Source organism: Spermophilus citellus (genome assembly GCF_964194105.1).
Source record: "Spermophilus citellus genome assembly, chromosome: 10".
NCBI lineage: Eukaryota > Metazoa > Chordata > Mammalia > Rodentia > Sciuridae > Spermophilus > Spermophilus citellus.
This window is the reverse complement of record NC_138197.1, coordinates 70102574-70128627: the sequence shown is the minus strand read 5'-3', so window position 1 is coordinate 70128627 and position 26054 is coordinate 70102574. Positions and strand designations below refer to the sequence as shown.

The 26054-nt window shown below is 36.9% G+C and overlaps 1 protein-coding gene across 6 annotated transcripts in view; it reads right to left on the bottom strand.

The window, feature by feature from the left end:
• The window catches only part of LARP4 (La ribonucleoprotein 4), a gene marked incomplete at its 3' end in the record, with an annotated part of 67814 nt that overhangs the window by 34904 nt on the left and 6856 nt on the right, over positions 1–26054 (bottom strand). For 5 of the 6 annotated variants that reach the window (XM_081309079.1, XM_081309082.1, XM_081309081.1 and 2 more), the window contains exons 2-4: positions 6765–6912; positions 5994–6149; positions 3400–3475 (exon numbers count right to left, since the gene is read on the bottom strand). In XM_081309079.1, coding sequence (XP_081165205.1) covers positions 3400–3475; positions 5994–6149; positions 6765–6912 — 380 coding nt within the window. The remainder of the gene's footprint in view (positions 1–3399; positions 3476–5993; positions 6150–6764; positions 6913–26054) is intronic. The other variant, XM_081309080.1, reaches the window with a different exon arrangement.

The following is a 26054-nucleotide window of genomic DNA, read 5'->3' as shown; positions in this document are numbered from 1 at the left end:
CTTTTTAACAAATTGAAATAAATTAAATTCCTGTCTTTTCATTCATATCAAATATTCTTTGAAGCAGACTAGCAAAATTTGCTAGAAGTTTGTGCTTAAAAGCTCCCTTCTCAGACGCCTGACCACATAGGGGGGCTGGGGGATGTGGCTCAAGCGGTAGTGCGCCCGGATTTGATCCTGAGCACCACATACAAAGAAAGATGTTGTATCCGCTGAAAACTAAAAAATAAATATTAAAAAATTCTCTCTCTTAAAAAAAAAAAAAAAAACACATAGGCACTTTGGAATCTCTTTCCTTTACTTAAACCATACTTTTAAATTTTTTCCCACAGCAATGTTCAAACATATTACTATAAACTACTTAATTATTCTGCTTATTGTTTCCTGTCCCCACACCAGAATATGGGTTCCATGAATGATATTCTTTTGTTTAGTGTTTCAAAAACCTTGTGTCCAGCTGGCTATAGTGGCCCATGCTTGTAATCCTAGCAAATCATGAGGCTGAAGCAAGAGGATTACAAGTTCAAGACCAGCCTCAGCAATTTAGTAAGACCCTCAGCAAATTAGGGAGGCCCTATCTCAAAGTAAAAAATAAAAGGATGTAGCTGGGCTGGGGCTCAGTGGTAGTGCACTTGCCTGGCAGGTGTGAGGCACTGGGTTTGATTCTCAGTACCACATATAAATGAAACATATTAATAACATCCTAATCAACAAGAATAATGAATATACTTGAAAATTAGATAACCATAAACAATTTTTGCACAACTAAAAGGCTGCAGCCTAAACCTACCCTGTCTTTTGGCAGATCTATTATAATAAATCATGTGTCAAAATGTGCTAATAAAACTTTAATAATAATACCTTTAGGACTGGGGATATAGCTCAGTTGGCAGAGTGCTTGCATCGCATGCACAAGGCCCTGGGTTTAATCCCTAGCACCACCAAAAACAAAATCACACCAAATAACCAACCAACCAAACAAACAAAAAACTACTATACCTTTTCAGAAGTAAATAAAAATAATTGATATAGCATCTCAGACTTACCTATTCATGAATAATATTTGACATATATTAATGGCAAGTTGGTTTTGGTTTTTTGGTTTTTTTTTGGAGGGGTAGGGGGTGGGGCCGGGGGAGTGCTGGGGATTAAACCTAGGGGTGCTTAATCACTAAGCCACATCCCCAGGCTGGCCCCAGTTGGCCTTCTGCTTCAGCCTTGAGTTGCTGGAATTACAGGTGTGTGCCACAATGCCTGGCTTTAATGGCAATCTTGCTGAGCTACAAATGATAACCACCTGGCTGGTCTGAACAGCATCACAGTCTTAGACATGATGTACTATATCATGTGCAAGAGCTCCTACTACCAACACTAAAAAAGCTTGGATAAATTACAAGAATTATGTTTTGAAAGATAATAGGAGAGGTGTGGAAGCTTCAAAGACAAAAACAACTAATATTAGAAAGACCTTATGGAGTGCATTTGCATAGAGGAACTATACTGAGCAAAAAAGAAGCCAGCAGAGCTTTAGGCAGTTATATATAGTTATGAAGTGTATATACTTGACACATGATTAACACTATGAATTGAAAATTACATTAGTTCCCAAAACAGAGTTTCCTGAGTTCTAAGGAATATGACAGATTGTGAGCCAGGAAGAAAAGGCAAAGTAAAATCTGTGTGGTCCCAATGGAAACAGAACCTGCATGAAACAAGTCTCCCCAGCAAAGCATTTGCCAGATGTAGGTTGTATGGCTTAAGAAGATAAAGAGCTAACTTCAAATCTCTGAAAAATTAGTGATGTTCCTAATGAAGAGAAACTGGAGGAACTATGTCTAATTAAAATGGCTGCTCAGATTTGATCCAGTTCAATTCCTGACTAGATTAAAGCAATCAATATTTCATTCTATCTGCCTAATAGAAGCTTAATTCTTGTCTAGATTGGAAAATTGTTACCTACAGCTTACATACTTCTTATATATATAATGCCCAGCATACAATCAACATTTGTAAGACATGCAAAAAGGCAAGAAACTATGGTGGAGGATAAAAAGAAAAACCCAAGACAACAGAAGCAGACCCACAAGTGGTCTATAGAAAAAAAATATATATTTTTTGAGATAGGGTCTTGCTATTTGTGCAGGTTGGTCTCAAACTCTTGATCTTCCTGCCTCAGTCTCCCTAGTAGCTAGGATTATAGCCGTGAAACTGTACCCAGCAACAATAAGTAAAATAAAGTAACTATTACAAGTATGTTCTAGAAAATGAATTATATTATAGGCAGAACTATTAGAGAAAAAAGTCAGGAGACTCTTGCTTTCATCCTGCAAACTATACAAGAATGTAAAGAGGATAATAAGAGGGCTGGGGCTCAGAGGTAGAGCACTCGACATCATATAAAAATAAAGTTGTTGTGTCCACCTACAACTAAAAAATAAAAATAAACAAATATTTTGTTTTTAAAAAAGAGGATAATAAGATACAGGAGTTATTTAGGATAAAGAATTAAACATGGCTCAAGGGTTCATTATGTATAAAGAAGTTATGATGGGAATCTCAGTGGTAGAGCACTTGCCTGGCATGTGTGAGGCACTGAGTTCAATTCTCAGCACCATACATACATACCTAAAAACATACATACATACATACATACATACATACGTACATAGATAAAAAGGGGCACTTTATCTGAGCCACAACCCCCAGCCTCATTTATTTTTCATTTTGAGACACAGCCTTGCTAAGCTGCCCCAAGTTGGCAACTTGTGATCCTCCTGCCTCAGCTTCCTGAGTCACTGGGATTACAGGTGTGTGCCAAGGCATCTAGATACATAAGACATTGCCTAAATGGACTCTGTATTTAACAGAAGACACTGATAGTATATAATCCCTCTGCCTATCTCCTTACTATCTTGCTAAAAATAACTATGTTCAAAAGTTACAAGAGTCAATTCCTAAAATCAAAGAAGTATTTTCCCCTACCTCTCCATTAATTTGTCGATTTTTTGAAGTTGTAGATGGATACAATATCTTTTAAATTTATTTTTCATGCGGTGCCTCACACTTGCTAGGCAAGTGCTCTACCACTGAGCTATACCCCAGCCCTAATTTGATTTTTAATTTTTGTTTGATAACTACTTTTGAGAACCCTGAGACTGAATATGTTCATAGAAAAAATATCTAATAGAAACTTCATTATTTTTCTACTGAGAACAGATTCTTTGCATATCTAACTGGAGATTACATCTTTAAATTTAGATTAAAAATATACCACAAATGATACCAAAATACAGTACTACAAAGAAATGAGAACCAACATTCTTCTACTCTATTTCATAGGTATTATACTAACCAAATAACTCAAAAAAAGGAAAAATATCAATAAAAATGATTCTGTACCGTGAAAAACAGAATTCTAATTGTTTCTTTAGACATTCTTTTAGGTCTTCTGTAGAAATTGTTGAACTGCTTTCTCCTGATAATAGAAAACAAGAGGGGGAAAAAGTTAATATCAAATTATTGTAGGTGATGAAATTTATGTATTGTACTCAAAGTCAAAAAGTATGCACAAATTAAATTTTACCTCAAAAGTGTATTTTTAAATAATTTTTATAACAGATTAGGGTCCAATTTCTTCCAATCTTTTTACAGATAAATTTCATATTAGTTTAAAAATTATTTTGCCAAACAAATAAAAAAAGAACCATTAATACCAAAAGCGCTTGACTACCACGTTGTAAAACACTGCATTAAACATTTTAAAAAAGTGACAACTATTTATTTCTTTAAGGGGAACTCAAAGTTGAACAAAAGTAACAGTAATCTAAATTGGAAAACAAATTGGCTAAACCAATTGGGACATATTTATATAATTGTATTTCTCTTACTGGTAGTAAATCTGATTTTAGCCTCACTCTTCAAACTCTAAAATACTTTTCTTCTTCATTCTATGATTTTAGAGTACTATACCTTCCTACTTATATTTACAGCATTCAAGCATTCAAAGGATCAGATCAACTCTCTTAATGGCCTTCTGTGCTTTCTACTGTTTAAACACAGTACCTAAGCCTTTTTTCTCAGGAAGCAATCATGGAAAACCACCACTCTAAATTAGAATCTTACACCATCTTCCAGACTAAAAGCATATAATATGTCCTTTTCTTAAAAAAAGCATTAATGATAATAGAAACTAACTTTTCTCTAAATAGAGACAATAGGATGAATAGGAAGCTGAATTATCTTTGTCTATAATTTTACCACTAAATTGTCTTGCTACTCAAGAATCAAAGTTACATATTTAGTTAACTTCATTAATAATGACCATAAGAACCATTTTGCCAGGTGCTGTAATCCCAGCAATTTTAGGAGGCTGAGGCCCTAAGCAACTTAGCAAGACCCTATCTCAAAATAAAAATAAAATGGGGTGGGGATGTGGCTCAGTTGATTAAGTACCCCTAGATTTCATCCCCAGCACACCTCCTGCCAACATTCTATTTCTATGTATATATAATCCACCCGAATGCCAGTTTAATAAGCTATCAATTTGGTTAACCTTCCGATGACCATTATAGCAAACTCTAAAACACCAAGGGGTTGTAACATAACTTAAACCAACTCCATGTTCAAAATGGATAGTGGTTAACTTTATTAGAACTACAGGCTAGAAGAACTCCCAATCTTAAGTTATCATGTGAAAATACCTCATTTCAGAACTTATCTTTTAAACCAATGGATTTAAAAAATGTAGTCTGAATGCCTATAATAAGGTAATGAGGACAAAAACTTATAGACCTTGCCTGAAGAGCTACATAAACGTGGAAAACAAATACCTACTCCATATTACAATTATTGTTCAATAAGACCCTTTAAGCTGGCATGTTGGCACACGCCTTTAACTCTAGCTACTCCTGAGGCTAAGACAGGTGAATAATGAATTTGAGGCCTCCTGGGCAACACAGCAAGACCCCATGTCAAAAACTAACAAAAAATCTTACATCTTAGAAAAATAAAGGTAGCAAATCCAGCTTTTTGGTTCATTTTTAGTTTCTTTTGAAAATTTCATCAACCATAAGTTTAAGTGAAAACTACTCCATTTCAATTAAAAGAATGTACAAATATATATATATATATAGCTTACAGGTTAAACTGCAGTGGAACTTGTGTGTTTAGTATGATTTTTTTCTTAAAATTAATCTCAGTTGGGCATGGTGGCACACGCCTATATTTCCAACGACTGAGAAAGCTGAGGCAGGAGGACTGCAAGGTTGAGACCAGCCTCAGCAACTTAGGCCCTAAGCAACTTAGCAGGACTCTGTCTCAAATAAATAAACAAACAAACAAATAAACGGATGGGAAAGTGGCTCAGGGGTTGAGTACCCAGGGCTCTGTCTCAAATAAACAAACAAACAAACAAATAAATAAATAGATAAATGAATGAATGAATGAATAAATAGTGGGCTGGGGATATGGCTCAGAGGTTTAGTACCTTACTCCCAGTACCCACCCACAACAACAACAAAAAAAACATTCGGCAATTGACTATCTATCTATCTATTATAATAACAGGTGTGGATACATATGTATTTATTTATCTGACAAAAATGACAGGAAAATTGACAGAACTTGTAATGACCCTAACTAAGTCCAAAAAACTTAAACTTATGAAAGGTTGCAATTTAGGTCTCTTAACTTCCTTCAGTAGGACCCTCATAAAGTAAATATTATTTTTAAATTACGTATTTCATGTTTGGATATTTTTAACATTCACCTAACATGTAAGAAAGTTTTTCAAAGAAAAGAACAAACTAAATTATCATTTTTTTTAAATATTCTTTTTTTTAGTTTTCGGTGGACACAACATCTTTTTTTTTTTGAATGTGGTGCTGAGGATTGAACCCGGGCCGCACGCATGCCAGGCAAGCGCGCTACCGCTTGAGCCACATCCCCAGCCCTTAAATTATCATTTTAAAAAGCAATAAAACAACAAAGTTTACCAGAAACATCATATATTTGGTAACTCAGCTCTTCAGGTCCTAATATCATTCCATCAGTTGATTCTTCAATGCCTGTAGTGTTTCTTGTGGTTTCACAAGATGGAGAATACATTACTTCATATTCCTTACACATATCTTCTGAAAGCTCAGCATTTCCTATATTCACGAAAAAATAGGGAAAGTAAATAGGAATTCTTTAAATCCTACCTTCAAGAATTTTGGTCAGTACGTCTTCTACAACACAATTTCAATGAATTCTACCAGTCAGAAAAAGTTTCCCATGGTTTTAAGTTAACAGTATTTCCTCAAGGGAGTAAGTTTTCACCATTATAGATATGGTAAAATAATTAACAATAACTAAAACTCATAGCACTAGCTATGTATCTGACTACTCAAATGAATTCTATCCACTTAATTTTCAGAAAATCTTATGCTGTAGGCAATTATTATTTGTTTTACAGATAAAAGAATAAGTAAGCACAGAAGTCATTTGTCCAAATTTTAACAGAGAGTAAAAAGCAGAGCCGATGATGGCAATTCAAAATTAACTTATAAACCAATTATAAATGATAAGTATATTATAAATGGGTTAGACACTGGACCCAGTCAAAGATACTACTTCAAATAGTGACAATATATACAAACAACACATAAAATATTTACAAATCTATCTTGTAAACAATCAAAGGATGTATTCCAAGTTCTATAGACTGGTTTGGCATTACCTTTTAACTTAAATGTAATTTTTCCAATGAAACATTTAGGACTTACCTTCAGGATGAGACCCTGATGTGGCTGCTGTTTCATGCCAAGAGCTTTCAGTTCCATGAGCTACAGTAGTGGCATCAGGAGTTCCAGGAGGAATTTCTTGCCATACTTTGGCATTAGGATTTAAACCAGTTCCTTTAGATGTTACCTGCTAAATAATCAAAAGATCTATTTATGAATTTTAGAAATGGGAGTGAAATTGTAAATTTATACAAAAAGGTTTTTGCATTACTTAAATGTGAAAAAAACTAAACAGTATTAAATAATTTAATATTAAATAAATATTATAGTTTCTGATCAACTTTGTGTGTTACTACGGATGAAACCTAGGGGTGCTTTTCCATTGAGCTAAATCCACAGCCCAATTTTTTAATTTATTTAGCCATGCCTCATGCATGCCAGGCAAGTGCTTTACCACTGAGCCACATCCCTGGTCCTTTTTTATTTTCAGCCATGTTCTCACTGTAGCCCAGGTGGGCCTCGAACTCACTGGGATAATAGGACTCTGCCACCAGATCCAGCCCAGAAAATATAATAAAAAATATGTATCTTTGTAGACTACTACTAAAATACCCTCTTACATGATCTACTTGACAGTTACATAAAAATTTATTCAAAGTACTATTATATCTTCAAGATATTAGTGTTTATCTAAAGTAAACTTTTTGAGTTATCTACAGCAATTTTCCAGAATATAATTTTTATTGTCATCTAAGTTGTGACAGAGGCCTGAGTTTGAATGATTATCATTGAAAATGTTATCAAGTCAAGAACTGTGGTCTGCTCTCTTCCATCTATCCTTAAAGTGTATATTCTTAGTGCCCACAACGTAATTATTTAAAGCATTACCATTTAAAGCAATCTTTTGCCTGCGTTATTTAATCACAAACACAGAAGAGACTGAGCATGGGGGAAGAAGAAGGGAGAAGTCTATGAAAAGGTGGAGATGCTGAGAAATGAAGAGAGGGGTGGGATGCACAAATAACACTTCTCACTTTATTCAACCAAATGACAGGGCTTGATCCTTCTCAAGTATATAAGGACACAGAAAATTTCATTCCCTTTCTATAATTTACTTTTGTCTTTGCTGCCAAGGTCCCACCCCTGGATCGTAGGCACCAGAAGATGGATCCACATGGCAGAAAATTAATGAGCCCAAGGTTACGACCTACAGGTAATAGGGATTCAGCTTTCATGAAAACTGGCAAATGCTGAACTATTTATTAGGTTGTCATGAATTCCCTATTGGTCCTGGCTCACAGGGCTTAAAAAAAATAAAAACCCGCTTTTTTAAAAAATATTTTTTTAGTTGTAGTTGGACACAATACCTTTATTTTATTTATTTATGTTTATGTGGTGCTGAGGATCAAACTCAGGGCCTCATGTGTGCGAGGCAAGAACTCTACTGCTGAGACACAACCCCAGCCCCAAAACCAGCTGTTTAAGGTATCACCAACACCCAAATATGCCCAACAAAGATAAAATTTAGTGGATGGAACTGCAGAACCCCAAGACAAAATTGCTGATTTAAGACACAGCTTCTGGGCTGGTTTGTGGCTCAGTGGTAGAATGCTTAGCCTGACACATGTGAGGCACTGGGTTGGATCTTCAGTACCACATAAAAAATAAGTATCCATTTATATAACTTTAAAAAGAGTTTCCGGGAGGCCTAATTACATTTTCTGCAATTATGTCCCATGAAATTCCTCTGCACTCTAATAATAAACCCATTTGTACTCAAGTTTCTTTTTGAGTTTCCATATGGTACAACTAACATGACTTTATGTAGGGAAACAATGAAACAATAGTTTAATTACACTCTATTGCTTGCCTAATGTTTTCTAACCACCATATTTGAAACACTCTACTTCAGAGCTACATGCTCAACTCTTCATGTTTTTTAAAAATTGTGTTCTTTTGGTTCATCAACCAAAAAATGTTTTTAAACTTAACACAGGAAAAAAAGAGTCAGACACAAATACCCTTTTCCATGCACAGGTCCACTCAATATCTTAGGAGCCAGGGCTGAAGCTTTGAAATTGCAATGGTAGTAGTGAGTAGTTTATCACTGACATAGTTCAGAATTTCCTGTTGTAGGACAACAACAAGCATATACCTTTCAGTCAAGTTTTATTACTGTATTAAATTTCTCTACAGCTGGGCTGAGGATATAGCTCAGTTGGTAGAATGCTTCCCCTGAATGCACATAGGCCTGGGTTCAATCCCTAGCACCACACACACAACACACACAGGCACACACAAAAATCTCTACAGCCAATAGCTGCCTCTCCAGCTTCCTGCCTGCACCAGGGCAGTACTCCTGCACTCTGCCTTTGATAGGCACTGATTGATTGGTGATTATGATTTGGAAATTTAGGTACAACATAACTTCTTACAGAAGAATAGAAAATGAGTAACGGTTCTTAATTTATGTCAAGTTTTTTTGTTTGTTTGTTTTTGGTTTTGGTTTTTGCACTGGGAGGAGTCAAAACTAGGGTCTTGCACATACTTGGCAAGCTCTCTATCACTGAGCCATGAGCCCAGTCTAAACTTTTTTTAACAGGAGAAAATCTATTTGTATACTAAATTCTCCCTCTTTCCTCAATTCTGATAATACTAGATAGGTCTACACCCAAGAAAACAGCAGGTATAACAGCACACTTTTCACAAAGAGGTATCAAACTTCTCAATCTTTTTTTTAATCTTTTTTTTTTTTTTTTCTTTTTTGGTGGTACTAGGGATTGAACCCGGGGCACTCTACCACTCACATGCATCCCTAGTACTTTTTATTTTAAGGCTGGGTCCTATTAAGTTGCCCAGGCTGGCTTTGGGGATGACAGACATGTGTCACCATGCACAGCTACAATAGTCATTTAATGAATAAGACCTGGATGTGAAAAATATGCAGTGGAAGGGTCATTTACTTACAAGAAGCACCCCTGATTCACAGGATTGCTATGCAAAGTTGTATAGGGCTTTAAGTAAAGCAAAAGAGTTACTTCAGTTACTATTTAAACATATAGTGATTGAGGCCCTAGAATCACATACGAATTCCAAACAGCTCTTACATGAACTTGGAATAATGTAATCCTGAGAAAAATCTCTCACCTAAGCCTAAATTACAAATTGAGGTAAGAATTCATTCTTTCTTTTCTTTTTTTTTTTTAAGAGAGAGTGAGAGAGAGAGAGAGAGAGAATTTTTAATATTTATTTTTTAGTTCTCGGCGGACACAACATCTTTGTTGGTATGTGGTGCTGAGGATCGAACCCGGGCCGCAGGCACACCAGGCGAGCGCGCTACCGCTTGAGCCACATCCCCAGCCCAAGAATTCTTTATTTTAAACATTAAAGTAAATTAATACTTGAAAAGCAGTTAATATAAATATAAATACTTTATAAACTTTTTAATAAAGCATGTGGTTTTGAATGGAAAGCAATTCTGCTGTCTTACCCTCAAAAGTATACATGAAAACTAATATGTTTCATCAAAATAACTACGAGATGAAGTTCAAGTTAAACTTATGTCACAGAGGCTGGGGTTGTGGCTCAGTGGTAAAGCGGTTGCCTAACACGTACAAGGCTCTGGGTTCGATCCTCAGTATCACATTAAAAATAAATAAATAACATTATTGTGTCCAGCTACAATTAAAAATATTTTAAAAACCCTATGTCATAGAAAATTAGCTTTAAAAATAAGACACATTGCAAAAGACGATTACTATAGAATAATATAAAACTGCAACAAGAAAATAAAAAAATATGACAAAGAAAGCAAAAATCACAAAGGAAAAACAACTTTATTTTTAACTATGGAACACCAAGTTATTATGAGTAGCATCCCAATTTTCAGAGAGGTAAAAATGAACAAAAATATGCATTTTAGAATCCATTGAAACTATATACTTTGAAAAAGACTTTCAAGTAACAGAGGGGAAAAATGTAAGCACCATAACAGCAGCAGCAATAAGCAATTCTGTAAGCTAGGCAACTGTACTAACTGGACTTTTTTTGGGGTGGAGAGGGGGGTACTAGGGGCACTCTATGATGTCCCCTGACTTTTTTATTTTGAGGCAGGATTCTACTACATTGTCCAGGAACTTGTGATCCTCCTGCCTTAGCCTGAGTTAGCTGGACTACAAGTGTGCACAACCATGCTTGACCCATCTCACCAAACTCTTGCAACAACACATTATAAGCACTACAATTTCCCCTTACAGATTAACCCATTTTGAGAGGAATACAGGAAAAAAAAAAAAAAAAAGACAGAAATGGACATGGTCCTGGATTTGATCCCTAACAAGTGGGTTCGCTCTTAAGCATACGACAGAAAGACTGTTTGAAGTCAGGATCAAACCCAGGAAGCCTGACTCCAAAAACAATATTAACCACACAATGATTATAACTTGTAGATCATTATAATTGCAAAAAGCATCTAAGGGTTCAATCCCCAGTACCAAAAGGAAATTAAAAACAAAACCCCACATCATATCTATTGAATTTTTTGAACCAGAGAGTAAACATCACAGTAGCTAATGGATTAAAATAAAAGATTAGGGGCTGAAATGGTGGCTCAATGGTAGAGCACCTGCCTAGAATGTTTGAGGCACTGGGTTCAATTCTCACCACTGCATATAATAAAGGTCCATTGACAACTAAAAAGTAATTTTTAAAAAATCAAAGACTATCCTGTGCCTTCTGTATATATTATTTTAGTTTTATACCAGTTAATATTTACTTAGATTCACATAAACGTTGATTACTTTTGATCATTCTTTCTTGCATCTCAGAATTTTATTCTGAAATCATGTTCCTTTTCCCCAAGAAAAACATTTAGTATTTTAAAATAAAATCTCAAGTTGGGCTTTCTCTGAAAATCTTTATATTATCTTCTATTCTTGCTATGTGCAGGACTGAAAGACAACATACTCCCTTTTCAAGTATACCATTAATTCCACTTCTTTCTAGTTTGCACTATTGATAACCAGCAATGGCTTTCAGTCTAGTTGCCATTCTTCATCTTTTTCACTATTTGCTTAATCTTTTTTATTATACATTTTTAGTTGTAGTTGAAAACAATACCTTTATTCTATTATTATTTTCATGTGGTGCTGAGGATTGAACCCAGCACCTCACGTGTGCTAGGAGAGCACTCTACCTCTCAGCCACAACCCTAGCCCTCTTTTTAAAATTGTTTTTAGCTGTAAATGAACACAACACCTATCTTCTATCTATCTATCTATCTATCTATCTATCTATCTATCTATTTGTGCTGAGGATTGAACCCAGTGCCTCACACATGCCACAACCCTACCCCTTGCTTAATCTTTTTAGTGATATTCTGCCATTTTTTAATTGGTTGCTCAAAATATTACAATGATCTTGACATATTTCATACATTTGATTCAAGTGGGTTATGAATTCTTATTTTTACCAGGTGTACAGATTGCATACATACTTCCATACTAGTGTCTGTTGTATTCTGCTGCCTTTCCTATCCCCCCTCCCCTCTTCTCTCTCTACCCCATCTACTGTAATTCATTTCTCTTTTTTTCCCTTTTCCCTCACATCCTCTTATACATAATTTTGTATAACAATGAGGGTCTCCTTCCATTTCCATGCAATCCCCATTCTCTCTCCCATTCCCTCCTACCTCTTGTCCCTGCTTAATGGTAATCTTCTCCTGCTCTTCCTCTCTGCTCAGTTTTAGCATAATCTGCTCTAATGCCATCCATTTCCCTGCAAATGCCAAGATTTTGTTATTTTTTAGTGCTGAGTAATATTCCATTGTGTACAAATGCCACATTTTTTAAATCCATTCATCTATTGACGGGCATCTAGGTTGGTTCCAGGTATTCTGCCATTTTTTATGTGTGGAATACTTAAACAACAACAAAAAACAGGGCTGGGATTGTGGCTCAGCGATAGAGCACTTGCCTAGCATGTGCAAGGTCCTGGGTTTGATCCTCAGCACCACATAAAAATAAATAAACGAAATAAAAGCATTGTGTCCAACTACAACTAAAAAATAAATGTTAAAAACAAACAGAAAACACTGTTGAGACCCATAGTTTAGTGAAAGAGGCCTGGCATTTTGCTAGAGGTCATGGTTGAAAGGTGACCCAGCTCTGGGATTAGGGTGGCTCCGGGATTAGGGCAGATCCTGCTGCCTCAGATCCTGCTACTTTGGAGTTCCTGTTGAGAATTGGTGTGCGGAGCCTGGGGGAGGGAGTGGATTCCTGGGAAGTGTGTGTAGAGTGCAGGTGAGAGTTCGGGAATAAAGAGTTGCTGTTTGAACCTACAAGATTTTGTGGAGGCTCGGTTATTTTGTGCCCAGCCAGACTGTGGCAAAACACCACAAAACTAGGACCAGGCTGGAAGCAATTGGAAAGGCTGAAGCAGGAGAATTCCAAGTTCAAAGCTAGCCTCAGCACCATAGCAAGCCCTAAGCAATTTAGCAAGACTAGGTCTCAAAATTAAAAAGGGCTGGGGATGTAGTTCAGTAGTAGAGTACCCCTGGGTTCAAACCACAGTCCCCCCCCAAAAAAACAAAACAAAACAAACAAAAAAAAACCCCACAACTCACTTGCCCCAGGAAGTTTCAAAGCTCCATTCTTATACTTTTTTATTTAACATCTTTGGTTTGTTTCTTACCTATTTTTGGGGGGGAGGGGTGGGTGAGGTCTTTTCTCAAGCTTATCTTACTGACTTGTGTTTTTTTTTTCTTTCAAAACTAAATTTTTTATTGGTATACTGAGGATTACAACACAGACACTTCACTTTGTATGATTCTTAATGCACATTAATGAAAATCTAATAAAGCCTTATACTGTGATTCTTTTCCACTTATTCCAGCGACTTTCCAGCTTCATATCTGGAGGCAAATTTTCTTTAAAAATGTATTGAATATTAGTTGAAACTGTGCTAAGCCATACTTATGTCACCCCCTCCCAATTCACAACTTTGCCATATATTCTTACTCAAAATTTTAATCTTTCACAGCACATTAAATTATTAGGTCAGTTGCGGTGGCACACACCTGTAATCCCAGTGACTGGTGATGCTGAGGCACGAGGATTACAAATTCAAAGCCATCATCAGCAAATCAGTGAGGTCCTAAACAATCTTTTTTTTTTGGGGGGGGGGGGTTGCTAGGGATTGAACCCAGGGGTACTTTACCCATGAGGCTCCTAAGCAACTTAATAAGATCCTGTCTCATAAAAAAGTTTAAAAAGGGCTGGGTATGAGCACTAGTGGCAAGCTCCAATTCAGTAGTAGGTAAACTACCCCTGCATTTAATCCCTAGTACAAACAAACAAAAACTTTCAATTTAGGTTTTTTGAATTCACACAGGTGGTATGAATTTCAGCTCTATATTGTGGCTTTAAAGAGGATTTGTGGGAACAGCCTGGAAAACATAAAATAAAACTAAATGTTCGATTTAATGTGTTCCATTCCCAGTACTATAACAAAAAAACAAAAAAACAAAGAGCTAAGGCATTAGAGAAGGGCTGGCCAAAATAATATGACTCGGATTATGGGGAGAAACAGCAAATATTTCAACAGTTGAACCCAGAGTCTGGCCCAGTGGTTAATTCCAGCTACTGGAGGTTGAGTAAGAAGGATCACTTGAGCCCAGGACCATAAAACCAGCCTGGGCAACACTGAGAGCTCTGGCTCAAAAGCAAATAAAATGGGCCCAGAATGGTGGCACATGCCCGTTATCATGGGAGGATGAAGCAGGAGGACTGCAAGTTCAAAGCTAGCCTCAGCAATTTAAGGAGAAGGTCCGATCTAAAAATAAAAAGGGCTGGGGATGTGGCTCAGTAGTTAAATGCCCCAGGGTTCAATATGTAATACCAAAAATGTTAATCATAAGTAAAAATAAATTAAAAAGCTGAACTCAAAAACCGAAAGGACCTCTCCCATACCAATGTAGAATCAAAGTTAAAATGGGTAAGTTCCAGCCAGGCATGGTAACACACACCTGTAATCCCAGAGACTTGGGAGGCTAAGAAAGGAGGATTACAAATTCAAGGCTAGCCTCAGAAACTTAAGGCTCTAAAAAACTCAATGACTCCATGAACCAACATTAAAAATAAAAAAGGGTGGGGATGCAAAGTGCCTTTGGCTTCAATCCCCAGAACCGAACCAAAACAACAAGTTCCCCTTTCTCTGGGAAAGCTTTCTTCCCCATCTTCCTCATTCTACTTTGTGTACCCTGTCTAAACTACAGACCATTAAAAACTACAGTTCTGGGTCACCAAGGATCAACAGAGAAGAAGTGCTACCTTATTATCTCTATGGGTAAGTACTTTCTGATTGATTTTTTTTAAGACTTCAGTTGTTTTTTTTTTTTAAGTGGCCTGAGTTTACTTTTTTTTTTTTTGGGGGGGGGTACTATAGATTGAACCCAGGGGTACTTAACTACTGAGCCACATCCACAGCCCTTTTTTTAATTTTCAATTTTTAGACAGAGTCTTGCTAAATTGTTTAGGGCATCACAGTTGCTGAGGCTGATCTTAAACTTGCAATCTTCCTGCATCAGCCTCTGATCTGCTGGGATTACAGGCGTGTGCCACCACATCCAGCTTATTAATTTTTTTTTTTTTTACTATGGAGTGCTTCTTGGCTTTTGGTTTCAAGCCTGCAAGAAACTTTTACAATATAATCAAAACCATTAACTAAGCTTGGCACAGTGGTGCACGCTTATAATCCTAGCAGACTCAGGAGACTGAGGCAGAAGATCGTGAGTTCAAAGCTAGCGTCAGTAAAAGTGAGGTGCTAAGCAACACAGTGATACCCTGTCTCTAAATAAAAATAAAAAAGAGCTGGGGATATGGCTCAATGGTCAAGTGCCCCGAGTTGTATCCCTCCCCCAAACAAACAAAAAATGCCCCCATTAACTAAATGTGAAAATTTTCAGAGAAGCAGAAGCATCTCTAGTAGCACCATAAACAATTACATCATCATCTTTGTTTAGAGATGTTAATTCACAATTCCCTCATATCAATTACATAAGGAAGGCAACAGACTTTTATATAGTCCCACTAGGACAGACATGTCCCACATTATTATTATTTTTTTAATTTTTGTTTTTGGGTACCAGGTATTGAATTCAGGGGCATTCGGCCACTGAGCCACATCCCTACCACTATTTTGTATTTTATTAGAGACAAGGTCTCACTGAGTGCTTAGTGCCTCGCTAAATTGCTGAGGCCAGCTTTAAACTCGTGATCCTCCTGTCTCAGCTTCCAGAGCCTCTGGAATTACAGGAATGCACCACCTTGCCTTGCTAACCCAGCTCCCCTTTTATATTTTGAGACAGGGTTTAGCTAAGCTGCTTAGGTCCTTACTACGATGTTGTGGCTCAACACTTGCGATCCTCCTGCTTCTGCCTCCTGAGCAGCTGGGATTACAAGTGTGTGCCACCACACCCGGCGAAGATATTATTTTTAACTTTTTGGGTGTGTGTGTGGAGTGGGGGGAGGCACTGAGGAATAAATCCAGGGGTGCTTTAACCACTGAGCCACATTTCCAGCCCTTTTTGTTTTTCCAAGTATTTTTATTTTTAGTTGTTGATGGACCTTTATTTTATTTACTTATATGCAGTGCTGAGAATTGAACCCAGTACCTCACATGTACTAGGCAAGCGCCCTACCACTCAGCCACAACCCCAGCCCCTAGCCCTTTTTAATATTTGAGTCAAGGTCTCACAAAGTTGCTTAGGGCCTTGCTAAGTTGCTGAGGCTGGCTTTGAACTTGCAATCCTCCTGCCTCAGCCTCCCAAGTTGCTGGGTGCCAAGTAGCACTTTTAGAAAGCAAGTCCTCTTTGTAAGTGTTACTATACAGGCAAGTAAATAGTGCTTGCTGTACCAAAGGGTGTTTTTTTTGTTTGTTTGTTTTGTTTTGTACCTGGGATTGAACTCAGGGACATTCCACCACTGAACCACATCCCCAGTCCTATTTTTGACAGGGTTTCACTGAGTCACTTAGCGCCTCACTTTTGCTGAGGCTGGCTTTGAACTTGTTATCCTCCTGCCTCAGCCTCCCCAGCCACTGGGATTATAGGCGCATGCCGCTGTGCCTGGCCCAAAGGTATTTTTAATCAAAGAGGTATCAGAATCTTCTCTGGCTAAATTAAACAGGCAATTTACTAAAAGCTAGCATCATTAACACTATGTCACTGGAAAGGCAAAGATAAACATGAAAAGATAAAGAAAATCACTCTCTCTGCCACCACTAAACACTAAATGCCAGATTCAAATCTGTTAAAACCTTTACTACTGACAGTGTCAAATTATCAGGAATTCAATCTGGCAACTATTACCTCTACTTTAAGCTGACCATCCCCTACTGCACCCCTGACCACAAGTGGAAGTTATAAATAGAATCCTCACTTCCTTAGACACTTTCTTCTTCTTCTTCTTTTTTTTAAAAGAGAGAGAGAGAGAGAGAGAGAGAGGGAGGAAGGGAGGGAGGGAGGGAGGGGGAGAGGGAGGGAGGGAGAGATAAAATTTTAATATTTATTTATTTATTTTTTTAGCTCTCGGCGGACACAACATCTTTGTTTGTATGTGGTGCTGAGGATCGAACCCGGGCAGCTTGAGCCACATTCCCCAGCCCCTCCTTAGACACTTTCAAAGAGAAGTCATCTATAGCTATATCCAACTTTGGTTCAGAGGTCACATGCCCGCATCCATCTAGGTAGAAAAGAACCCGAGAATTTGAGTTTGACTTTTTGCTGGAGAGGCTAACTAATATTTCGGGCATTTCAGCAAATGTAGAAAACTAATAAAACATTTGGAGGCCCCAAGTATGGCAAATATTTATTATAAGAGGTTAAGACTAACCAAGCATGGATGCAGTCTTGAAATCCTTGGGACCTGGGAGGCTACAGTAAAAGAACTGTAAGTTCAAGGTCAGCCTCAGGAACTTATGGAGACTCTCAGAAACTTAAGATTCTGTCTTAAAATTAAAAAGGATTGTGGATGCAGCTCAGTGGTAAAGTGACCAATGCAATCTCTAGTACCAAAAATAAAAAAACAAAAACAATGACAAACTAAGGCTAATATTTAACATACAAAATATGTCATTTGTAATTATCCAAATATCCAAAAAGTAGCAAAAAAAAAAAAAAAAAAATCCCACGTCTTTTGCTGATGGGACAGACTAACATTACAATATTTAATAATAAATCAAAATAACGAATAGAAACATGCCTTTCCAGGATCATGCTACTCATAAATCTGAAGTGTGAAACATGTTTCTTGCTAAGGGCATTGATGGGGGAGGGATGAGGAAAGCAAAAGAGGAAGTACTGGGGACTGAAATGGAGCATATTATGTTTTATGCTTTTAAAAATATGTCAAAATGAACCCCACTATGTATAACTATAATGCACTTTAAAAAAATAAATAAAGGGCTGGGGATGTGGTTCAAGCGGTAGCGCGCTTGCCTGGCATGCGTGCAGCCCGGGTTCGATCCTCAGTACCACATCCAAAAAGATGTTGTGTCCACTGAAAACTAAAAAATAAATATTGAAAAATTCTCTCTCTCTCTCTCTCCTCTTTCACTCTATCTTTAAAAATAAACAAATAAATAAATAAATAAAATGTAAGATCTATGGCATTTTGTAAGATATACTCTAAAAGCCACTACTGTATATAAGAAGACATATGTAAAGTTGTATTCAGCAAGCACTGACTCCATGAGTAAAAAACCGAAAACAACCAAAATGCCCATTTAAGAATGAATAGTTGGGTTGGGGTTGTGGCTCAGTGGTAGAGTGCTCGCCAAACATGCATGTGGCACTGGGTTCCATCTTCAGCACCACATAAAAATAAAGATTGTGTCCACCTAAAACTAAACAAATTAAAAAATAAATAAATAAAAAAGAATGAATAGTTAACACATCAATGTTTATAGCAACTTAATTTACAATAGCTAAACTATGGAACCAACCCAAGTGCCCTTCAACAGATGACTGGATAAAGAAACTGTGGTATATATACACAATGGAATATTACTCAGTCTTAGAGAAGAATGAAATTATGGCATTTGCCCATAAATGAATGGAACTGGAGAATATTGTGCTAAGTGAAATAAGACAACCCCAAAGAACCAAAGGCCAAATGTTTTCTCTGACAAGTGGATACTAATTCATAATGGGGGGTAGAGTACGCCCTAAGGGCAAATAGAAGTACTTTGGATTAGACAAAGTGGAGTGAAGGGAGGGGAGGGGGTATGAGGGTAGGAAGGAAAACAGAATGAATCAGACATTATCACCCTATGTGCATATATGATTACACAACCAGTGTAACTCTACATCATGTACAACCAGAAGAAAGAGAAGTTACACTCCATTTATATATATGTCAAAATGCCTACTGTCGGGCTGGGGATATAGCTCAGTTGGTAGAGTGCTTGCCTCGCATGCACAAGGCCTTGGGTTCAATCCCCAGCAACATACACACACACAAACACACACACCAAAAAAAAAAAACACCTAAAAAATGCATTCTGTCATGTATACTAATTAGGACAAAAAATTAATAGTTAAAAATGTGGTTTAACATGAGAGACTATAAGAGTTTGTTTACTATGAGGCCTTTATCTTGGCTTTGCTTTCCATTATTTCAATTACCCTTGGACAACAGCATTCCAAAAATATGAAATGGAAAAGTGCAGAAATAAATAATGTCTTGAAATTATGAAGTTGAGTTTCATGATGAAATCCTGCACCTTCTGCCTGGTATGTGAATCATCCTTTGTCCAGCATATCTACTCTAGATATGCTATCCTTTAGTCACTTAATTATTGACTGTATTATCAGAATAATGTTATCAGATCAACTGTAGAAGTTCATGTTCATTGTGTTCAAAAACATCCCTTATTTAATATTGGCTCCAAACCACAAGACTGGTAATGCTGGCAATTCATACATGTCAAAGTTAAAAGGTGAAGGTCCTTTTTAAGGGGGGGAAAAAAACCCACAATCAATCATATGCTGAGGTTGTTAAGATGTACAGTGTAAGATGATATTTTGAGAGAGACCATATTCAATTTTTTTTTTTTTTGGTCTGTGCATGTTGTACTGGGGATTTAACACAGGGTTTCACACATGCTGTGCAAGTGCTGTAACACTATGCTACATCTCCTTCCCTTTTTATTTTTTGAGACAAGGTCTCACTGAGTTGCTGAGGCTGACCTTGACCTGGCAATCCTCTGGCCTCAGCTTCACTAGGACCTGGGATTACAGGTATGCACTAAGTAACTTTATTTTAATTTTATAATTATTCTATTTTATTATTGTTGTTAATCTATTAATGTGTTCCAACTATAAATTAAACTTTATCTTAGGTATATGTGCATAGGAAAAAATATAGTAAAAATAGTATTTGGTATTGTCTGCAGTTTCAGGCTATTCACTAGGGGTTTTGGAATGGTCTTCTATGGATAAAAGAGGACTACTGAAATATGACAAGTATGGTAAGTCATATTGTTCAAAGAAAAAAAAATCAAGTTGCAAAACAATGAGCACTCTTCTGTTGTTGGCTGCTTTTTTTTTTTTTTTGTACTGGGGGTTCAGCCCTGGAGTACTTTCCCACTGAGCTACATTCCTAGCCTTTTTTTTTTTATATTTAATTTTATTTTTTAATATTTATTAGCTTTAGGTGGACACAATATCTTTATTTTGTTTTTATGTGGTGATGAGGATCGAACCCAGTGCCTCACGAGTGCACTACTACTTGATCCATATCTCCAGCCCCCTTTTTTATTTTTTTTTTTAATTTGAGAGAAGGTCTTGCTAAGTTGCTTAGATCCTCACTAAGTTGCTGAAGCTGATCTCGAACTGGAGATCCTCCTGCCTCCGCCCCCTAGAATTGTTGAGATACAATAAGCATTTATTTATTTATTTTGCGGGATGGCGTTTGGTAGCAGGGATTGAACCTAGGGCGCTTAACCACTGAACCACATCCCCAGTCCTTTTTTTATTACTAATTATTTTTAAATAAACGACAGCAGAATGCATTACAATTCTTATTACATATATACAGCACAATTTTTCACATCTCTGGTTGTATATAAAGTATGTTGACAACCAATTCACATCTTCATACATGTACTTTGGATAATGATGTCCATCACATTCCACCATCCTTGCTAACCCTGGCTCCCTCCCTTTCCTTCCCACCCCTCTGCCCTATCTAGAGTTCTCCTATTCTCCCATGCTCCCCCTCCCTACCCCACTATGAATCAGTCTCCTTATATCAGAGAAAACATTCGGCATTTGTTTTTTGGGGGGATTGGCTAACTTCACTTAGCATTATCTTCTCCAATGCATCCATTTACCTGCAAATCCCCAGTTCTTTTTTTTTGAGAGAATTTTTTTTTGATATTTATTTTTTAGTTTTCAGCAGACATAACATCTTTGTATGTGGCGCTGAGGATCGAACCCGGGCCGCACGCATGCCAGGCGAGCGCGCTACCGCTTGAGCCACATCCCCAGCCCCCCAGTTCTTTTTTAAATTTTGAGACAGGTTCTCTCTTAAGTTGCTTAGAGCCTTGCTAAATTGCTGAGGCGGCTTTGAACTTGTGATCCTCCTGCCTTAGCCTCCTGAGCTGCTGAGATTACAGGCATGCGTCACTTCACCCAGCTACAATAAGCATTTATTTTAAAATTTAATTTTCTGTAAATAATGCACCAGCATAGAATGAAGACCAAAAAAAAAAAAAATCACTAGTTACCTACTAATATTTTTTATTTTTGTTTGTGCTTTTCTGCTTCCCCCCCACACACTTAACATTTTACGCTTTTAAAATTAAAATAAAAATTGTATGCATTTTTAATAATTTGTATTTATGATATAAACATGTTTTGAAACATGTATATGGTGAGGAATGGCTAGCTTATACACACAAACTTCTCTACGCTCTATTTTTATTTGTGTGATGATATTACTTTAAAAAAAATAATTACACACATATAACAACACATAGCCAGGTATGATGATGAATGCCTATAATCCCAGCTGCTCTGAAGGCTGAGGCTAGAGAACTTTGATTTCCAGGCCAGCCTCTGCAATTTAGCAGAGGGGTGGGGGTATGGCTCAGCAATAGAACACCCAGCTTCATTCCCCAGAGCCTCCTCCGCCAAAAATGAAAAGTTTAACACAAAAAAATTAAAATTTACCCAACTGGAAAAACTATTCTTCATTAGTGACATGACTATTGTTTTTAAAGATGAAAGCTTATAAAGTTTACCAATTGGTAAGGAAAGCACAAACAAATAAAAGGACAATTCACAAAAGGGAGTACCCAAAAAGCTAATATACATGGAAAACTGTTCAATCTCACTATGCACTGAGGAAATGTAAAAATCAATTTTCTCTTTTTAACCTATATACGGAGTTTTACAAATTAGAATGCCTTAATGCTAACAAAGATGCAGTAAATTGGGCATTCATAAAAATTGTTTAAACAATTCTGGAAAGCAATTCATCAACAATGATACTAACAACTTCAACATGTTCATACCTAAACCTTCTATGTGAATTTCAGTCAAAATGTTTATATACAAGAGTGTTTCTTGTAGAATCATTCTAAACTGGAAACTGAAAATATTCAACAAATACCAAGCAAGTGCTCTACCACTGAGTAATAAAGACTTCTATCAAAATTCTTTATAGGCCAGGCATGTTGGCACACACCTGTAATTTCAGCAGTTCAAGGGTGAGACAGGTGGATCACATAAAGACCCTCCACAACTTAACAAGACCCTGTCTCAAAATAAAAAAAGACTGGGGATGTAGCTCAGTGGTGAAAATATCCCTGTTTTCAATCCCTAGTAAAAATGAAACAAAACAAAAATACCTATGCAGAATCAGAAGCCCTTGAAGGTACACAGCTGCAGAAAAACACATAACCATTAAAGGATGTAAAAACTGCTCTGGGCTGGGGCTGGGGCTCAGCAGTAGCACACTTGCCTGACACATGTGAGGCACTGGGTTCTATTCTCAGTACCGCATATAAATAAATAAAGGTCTGTCAACAACTTAAAAAAAATATATTAAAAAAACCCCTGCTTCAAGTATACACTGAAACTATCTGTCAGCATACACATGGTATGCAAGCATACAAACTCAGACACTCAACAAAAAATATCCACACTATCCCTAAAGGGAGACAGATCAACTACCATTCCTTCCCCCAACCTCCACCAACACCTCTATTTCTAAGTGATATATGTCACTCCCAAATAAGAAGAGCAGTCTAAATTACTGGACCATTTAATGCAAAATCCTATCTGGAGAGCAAAGGAAAAAAGGGAAACAGTAAATTCTTATCAAAATTATTATCTCCTTGTTCCAAGATCAGTTTTAAGGTAATAAGTAGAACAAAGTGATAGGGAAGAGTCACTATAAATATGGTAAACCCATCTCTTTGGCTATACATAACCTTTTACTTACCTATTTACTATCAGAAATCCCATGCCACTTAACCCCATAAATGCTGTAAAACAGAAATAAAATATATAAATTGGTTAAACTGACTTGCCCCAAGGCAGACCAGTCTATCCAGGTTCAGTCTTTTGGTTTTTGTTTTGTTTTGTTTTTAAGTACTTTTTTAGTCATTGATGGACCTTTATTTATTTATTTGTATGTGGTGCTGAGAATTGAACCCAGGGCCTCACATGTACCAGGGAAGTGCTCTGCCACTGAGCCACAACCCAAGCCCTCACCAAGTTCAGTTTTTATCTCTAAGATTAACAGGGCCATGACATTTAAGGTACTTATTAAGACCCCCACATACACCAATGAAAAACAAAATGTCATTTCATCTAGTATAACTTCAGTCCTACAGAAAGACAGGAGTACTTTATGAAAGTAAAAATTTAAAAAGTGGGAATTCTTCACTCAGAGAATAATAACACTTCAGAAACAATTCATCTTCATTAATAATCTGTTAAATACTATCACCATCCATATTTTACAGATAAGGAAAAGGTTACCTCACCTCACCTTAAGGTAAAATATCACACCCACAGTGACACAACTAATAAGACTGAGCCAGGATCTGATCCTAGGTATTCTGGAGTGTCCATGCTCTTGATCATTATACTCATTACCTGAGAGGACCCTTTAAGCCAGTTATACTACATAGGAATATTATAAATCTCCTCTCCTTGCCAAATGGTCTCTGGCCCCAGTTGTGCCTAGAGTGACTAATGATCCAGAAGAAACAGACACAGAAAACAGCCACCAGATAAGAACTAGAATTCCCAGGGCAGAAGTCACTTGGGATCTGCCATATTTCTACTCTAGGGCAAAGGTACTGTTAAATTTCATTTGAAGAAAAAAATAACATTCATGGTAGCCTACGTAGCAGAATTTACCCAATCACAAAATATTTATCCTAATCTCAAATTGTTTTGTCTGTTAACTCCATGATGGCAGTGACCTTATCTATGGTTTATTGCTCTCTGGCACTTTCATCAGTGACCAGAACATAGGAGACAAGAAATTTTGTTTAATGAATCAATACAAGTACATACTAGTCAGTGTTTCTCAAACTTTAATGTGCTTAAGATTCACCAAAGGAATGATACAGAGAAGATTAGCATGGCCCCTGCACAGGATGACACAAATTCGAGAAGCATTCCAAAAATAAATAAATAAATAAATAAACCAAAACAAAAAACAAACAAACAAAAAAAAAACCCGAAAAAAGAAAAAACCAGATTCACCAAAGGGAGATAGAGCGGAGGTGTATGCCTGAAATACTAGTGGCTTCGGAGGCTAAGACAGGAGGTTCAAAAGTTCAAAGCCAGCCTCAGCAACTCAGTCAAGACCTTGTCTCAAAATAAAAACCAAAAAGGGCTGAGAATTTAGCTCAGTGGGAGAGGGGCCCTAGCTTAAATCCCCAGTGTTTCTCTCTCTCTGAAACACACACACACACACACACACATATAGAATCAAGGCTCACTCATCATTCACTGTGAAAGAACACCTGAGTTTATTTGCTAATAAAGCTATTGCCACTGAACCTTAGAGGAAAATATGCAAATTATATCCCCAAATCTTCAGATGGAATCTGTCAACTGTTCAAAAAACAGGGTATGGTAGCACACCCCAATAATACCAGCTACTTTAGGAGACTGAAGCAGGATGATCACAATTTCAAGGTCAGCTTGGCAATTTAGTAAGATCCTGTCTCAAAATAAAAAATATAAAGGGCTGGAGTCAAGCGCAGTGGGACACACTCAGTAATCCCAGTATCTGAGAGGTTGAAGCATGAAGACCACAGTTCTGGGCCGGGCTCAGTAATTCAGCAGAAGATCCTAAACAACTTATCAAGATACTGTCTCAAAATAAAAATAAAAGGACTGGAGATGTAGCTCAGTGGTAAAGCACTTGGGTTCAGGTCCCAGTACCACCAAACAAACAAAAAACACTAAAAACAAAAATGTAAGCCTCTCTATATTAGTAGCACTTTTGGTGGGTCTTGAATTGCTAGGAAAACATTATAAAGTTACATATTTCTCTCTAGAAAGTTCTACAGAAAACTCATGAATCCTCTTAATAAAGAATAATAAAGTTCTTAGTAAAGAACTTTAGCTGCTAGTATTCTAGCTACTTGGGAGGCTGAGAGGAGAATCAAAAGTTCTAGGCTAGCCTCAACGATTTAGCAATACCCTATTTCAAAATGAATGAATACACCTATTTAAGATAGAGGATAAAATAGATAGGACCAGGAATGTAGCTCAGTGGAAAAGAACCCTGGGTTCAATCCCCAGTACAATTAAATATTGGGGGGGGGGGGTTGTGGGTGTAATCCTGTCCCCCCCCCCCACCAAATCTAGCATTAGCAATTAAATAGATTAGGATAGTCTTCAAATTCTGAGCCTTTACTTCAATTGGTAAGCTGAGAGACCAATCGGATAAAGCTGATAAATTCTGTTACAAATGAACTTAACTAACCTCCAACCTCAAATGATCAAATAATCATTTTCAGGATTTTTTTTTTTTTAATTCCTGTAGTGACTATTAAGCCAGCAAACCCTTTGTTACTCTAAATGTAAACAACCAGAAAATGGAGATGAGAATTTACCTTTCATATGTATATACTGAACCAATCACAAAAAGAATGCTTATGATTCTAAAAGCTTTAATGTAACTATCAATCCTCTTAATAACCCTCCCAGATATATATTAATATTATCCTGATGTAACAGTACATTATCTTCAATTTACAGGTAGGAAACTGAGAAACTTGCCCACAGGCATACATCTA